The following is a 5,000-nucleotide window of genomic DNA, read 5'->3' as shown; positions in this document are numbered from 1 at the left end:
ATATATATATATATATATATATAGATGTGTGTAGATGTGACTAAAAAAAATAATATTTAATATATTAATACACTGTGTGTGTGTGTGTGTATATGCATACATATATATGGTAGTGTGTGTGTGTGTGTAACACGTGTTAACCATATATAAGATATATATATATATATATATATATATATATATATATAATATGAGATATATATATATATATATATATATATAGTCTGTGTGTGTGTGTGTGTGTGTGTGTCTGTGCTGCATATATATGTGTGTGTGTGTGTGTGTGTAAGTTAGCAGAGCAGTTATATTACAAACAAGAAGCACTCAGAGAGCGCATACCTCCGCCAAGGCAACATTATTATTCAAGCGTCAAAACGTTGTCCCGGGAACTGATTCAATCATTTTTAAAGAATCCTGGATCCGGATCATGATTCGGATCAACACCAAAATTTAATGGAATCTTGGTAAAAAAAAAAAAAAGAAAAAAAAAATCATAAATCTGTACATAACGTTTTACAGCCATAAAATCTGTCCATAACGTTTTAAAGCTAACCAACCAACAAACTAACCAACCAACTAAACCCAAAACATAACCCTCCTTGGGGGAAATAATAAAAAAAAAAACATCCCTGCAAACCAACCAACAAACTAACCAACCAACTAAACCCCAATATACCCCTCCTTGGGGGGAAATAATAAAAAAAAACATCCCTACAAACCAACAAACTAACCCACCAACTAAACCCAAAACATAACCCTCCTTGGGGGAAATAATAAAAAACATCCCTACAAACCAACCAACAAACTAACCAACCAACTAAACCCAAAACATAACCCTCCTTGCAGAGGAAATAATAAAAAAAACATCCCTAAAAACAATAACGTTTTTTAAAGCTAACCAACCAACTAAACCCAAAACGTAACCCTCCTTGGGGGAAATAATAAAAAAAAAACATCCCTACAAACCAGCCAAGAAACTAACCAACCAACTAAACCCAAAACATAACCCTCCTTGGGGGAAATAATAAAAACATCCACACAATCATAAATAATCATAAATAATAAAAACATACACACACACACACACCGCATGGCTTCCTCTAGCCCCTCCGGACTCACCGCATTCAGGAGCCTCAGAACGCAGGTGAAGTTCCCGATGGCGGCCTGCACCTTCCCGATGGCGTCGCTGAGAGCCACGGCGTCGAAGATGGGTCCCTGGCCGGCCTGGCGCTTCTGCGGGTTGGGGGCGTTGGCTTAGGAATGGCTCAGAGGGGTTAGTGGGGGCTGGGAGGAACTGTGGTTATCTGGTGCTGTTGTGCAAGGGGATTACGTATGTGTGGGGGAAGGTCTGCTCAAACGCAGGCAAACGCACGGGTTCGCTTGCACGCGCACATGTAAGTACGCACACACACACACAAGCACACAAAAACATGTACACACACACAAGCACACATACAAAAAAAAACACATACAAACACACATACACACATGCGCACACACATACACACACACACACACACACACACAAGGACAAACACACACACACACACACACACACACACACACACACACACACACGTACACACACAAATACACCACTCCACACTCACACACATACACATAAGCAATAAAACATGACACCTAATAATTCTAAGTAACAACATGCACACAAACACACACAGAAACATGCACACTTTCTCACACAATATATTTACAAAAAAATTTTCTTGCCGTTGACAACTGGAGGCTGAAATCCTGTGTACTGGAACTGCCCAGGGAAAGACCCCGGCGGGAAGCCTCCAGGGACCCCCAAGGTGTTCTGGAAGCAGGAACAACGTCTTGACATATTTGTAAAATCTATACATCTTATGTGCATATGTTGACACGATTTATTGTGTCTAGGATGCATTGTGAATATTCATATGTATGCGAATATAAACATGCGCACACACACACACAATAATATATATATATATATATATATATATATATATATATATATATATATATATATATATATATATATATATATATATATATAATAGGAAGATTAAAGGATATGTCACATCTTACTCCGAACTAATAATGATAATGATATTGAAAATAATAATAATAATAATGATAATGAAAATAATAATTATAATGATAATGAAAATGATAATAATAATAACAACAACAACAACAACAACAATAATAAGAATGATGATGATAATAATAATAGCCATAAAAATGATAAAAAAGAAGAAAAAAAGGCAACGAACTCACCACAATGGCCGTGAAGGTCGGGGATGTAGGTAGTACACTCCCGTAGTTGGGCAGGTAGCCATTACACTGTCTCTCTGCTCTCGCCACTTCACCCAAATAGCTGTAATAAGCGTCATCCCCGAGGCAGTTTGCTATGGCCTGCGAGGAAGGAAGTTTTGAGAAGTTTGAGGAGGAAGAGGAGGAAGTCTCGACTGGGGTTGATTAATTCTTTAGTTGGGATGCTGGGTGTTTGACTTCGGGGTGGGGTGGGAGGGGGAGGAGAGGGAGGGGGGAGTGATGGGAGTGGGATTGTTGTTTAACTATGCACGGCCCACTTGTCTTTCTCTTTCTCTTTCTCTCTCTGGCTCTATCTCTGTCTCTGTCTCTGTCTGTCTCTCTCTGTCTGTCTCTGTCTCTCTGTCTCTCTGTCTCTCTGTCTCGCTCTCTCGCTCACTCGCTCTCTCTCTCTCTCGCTCTCTCGCTCTCTCTCTCACTCTCTCTCTGTCTCTCTCTCTCGCTCTTTCTCTCTCTCTCTCTCTCTCTCTCTTCAAAGAGCTTTCTCTGGCCTTTCCTTTCATACTGTCTGCCGTTCCTCTCCTTCCACTATGTCACCTCTTTCTTCTTCCTCTATATTTAATTATCTTTGCTTTGTCTCATGATACAAAAAGTAAGTATGAGAACTGAAACAGTGACTTTTTCTTGAAAATGATGGGGGAATGCACAACCACTCTTAAAACAACAAAACGTACTAGATAGCAAGAGTTGTGTTTTTTACTCCGCACTGGGAAATCAACTCCTCTCTCTCTCTTTCTTCTCTTTCTCTTCATTCTCTTTCTCTCTCTCTCTCTCTCTCTCTCTCTCTCTCTCTCTCTCTCTCTCTCTCTCTCTCTCTCTCCCTCTCTCTCTCTCTCTCTCTCGCTCTCTCGCCTCTCTCCTCTCTCTCTCTCGGCTCTGCTCGTTCTGCCTGCTTCCTGCTTGTCTCTTCTTTCTTCTCTGTCTGTCTCTTCTCTCTCTCTCTCTCTTTCCTTCTCTCTCACTCTCACTCTCGTCTCTCTCTCTCTCTCTCTCTCTCTCGCTCTCTCTGTTTTTGTATTGATCAATCTATCCATCTACTTCTCTCTCCATTTCTTTATCTATTCCTCTTTCCCTCTTGTTCCCTCTTTCTATCTTTCTTTTCCTATTCCGCTCTTTTTTTCCCTTTTTATCCCTGTCTTTGCCTTGATCAATCTATCCTCATCTGCCTTCTCTGTTCCCTCTTTGGCTTCGTCATTCTATTCCCTGTTCTTCTCATCTTCTCCTTTTCCCAGTGTCTGCCTTTTTTCCCTTTTTATCCCTTTCTTTGTCTTATCATCTTTCTTTCCCTCTTTCTATCTCTCTTTCCCTCTTCGTCATTCTATTTTCTTCTTCCTCTCACTCTTTCCCTCTTCCTTCTCTGTCCCTCCTTCTATCTGACCTCTTCTTTCTTTCTTCTCTCCGTCCCTCTTTCTTTCTCTCCGTCCCTCTTCCTTTCTCTCTGTCCCTCTTCCTTTCTCTCTGTCCCTCTTCCTTTCTCTCTGCCCCTTTTCCTCTCCCTTTCCCTCTTTTTCTCTTTTCCCTCTTCCTGCTCTCTCTTTCCTTCTCCCTCTTCTCTCTCCTCCTCTCCTCATCTCCTTTTTTCCTTTTTCCTTTTTCCGTCTTCCCCTACCTCCCCCCTCCCACCCTTCCTCTACCTCTCTTCCTCTCTGTCTTTCTCTCCCTCTCCCTCTTTACGTTACTAAACACGAGTCTAAACCCAATGCCGATAAACAGACGAAAACAGACAATACAAGTTTCAACAACAGGCACAATTCGCACAGAGGATAGGGGGCGAATAGTGGAATTGATCAGCCCTTATTTTTCCCGCCAAAATTTCCCAAACAATGAAACGACCAGTAAAAAAAAAAAAAACGGGGAAATAAGAGAATGATTAGTCTCTCATCCGGTTTTGATTGAGGAATAAGGGTCAGAAATGGGTTATTGAGGGAGAATTAAAGGACGTTTTGATTGCAGCCGAATAACAGGGAAGGGAACAATGGCCTGGGATTTTTTTTTTTCTTTCGCTATAGAAATCTGTATCGTTAACCAAATATGGTGGTGGCAGTAAAAAAAATGATAGAGGTAATGATAATATCACCGTGAACAGCCGTAATAACAATTCATGTGATAAAAAAACTGATGCACTTGACATTGAAAATATCGATATAATGTAAAACTAAAAATAATGAAACGGAGAATAACAAATCGCCGGGAAAAAAAGAATTACATTTACTCACTGAAAAAAAAAAAAAAAATAGAAACATTTACATGAATCCCAAAAGATTTAAAATAATATCACAAAATGTAGATACATTACATACCTAAACCTCAATGATCTAAAAAAAAAAAAGATGAATACAAACACTACGATAACCTCCAACGATCTAAAAAAAAAAATCAAAAAAAAAAAAAAAAAAAAAAAAGAACTTTCATTTTCACGCATATCAGTTCTAACGCATGAACGAGACATATAACCTATATATCAGCAGAACAAGTACCAACCCTGAAGGCGCTGCGGCGTAATGCTGTCGAGAACAGGAAATGAGAAAGCGAATTTCGTTCATTGAGCAAGAGATAGTGAGTCAGCTGAACTTGGCTTTGTGTCTTTATGTCTGCATCTCTGTCTATCTTTCTATCGTCTCGCTCTCTCTGTCGTTCTATCATCTATCGTCTATTATCTATCGTCTGTTATCTATCGTCTA

At 39.7% G+C, this 5,000-nt stretch overlaps 1 protein-coding gene across 1 annotated transcript in view; it reads right to left on the bottom strand.

Moving 5' to 3' along the window:
- Positions 1-5,000, bottom strand: part of LOC113815320 (uncharacterized) — a 10,655-nt gene that overhangs the window by 4,815 nt on the left and 840 nt on the right. The window contains exons 2-4 of the mRNA XM_070135713.1: positions 2,266-2,403; positions 1,726-1,819; positions 1,120-1,235 (exon numbers count right to left, since the gene is read on the bottom strand). Of these exons, the coding sequence (XP_069991814.1) occupies positions 1,120-1,235; positions 1,726-1,819; positions 2,266-2,403 (348 nt within the window). The remainder of the gene's footprint in view (positions 1-1,119; positions 1,236-1,725; positions 1,820-2,265; positions 2,404-5,000) is intronic.

The sequence above is a fragment of the Penaeus vannamei genome, chromosome 20 (genome assembly GCF_042767895.1).
Source record: "Penaeus vannamei isolate JL-2024 chromosome 20, ASM4276789v1, whole genome shotgun sequence".
Classification (NCBI taxonomy): Eukaryota; Metazoa; Arthropoda; class Malacostraca; order Decapoda; family Penaeidae; genus Penaeus; species Penaeus vannamei.
This window is presented reverse-complemented; position numbering and strand designations above follow the sequence as displayed.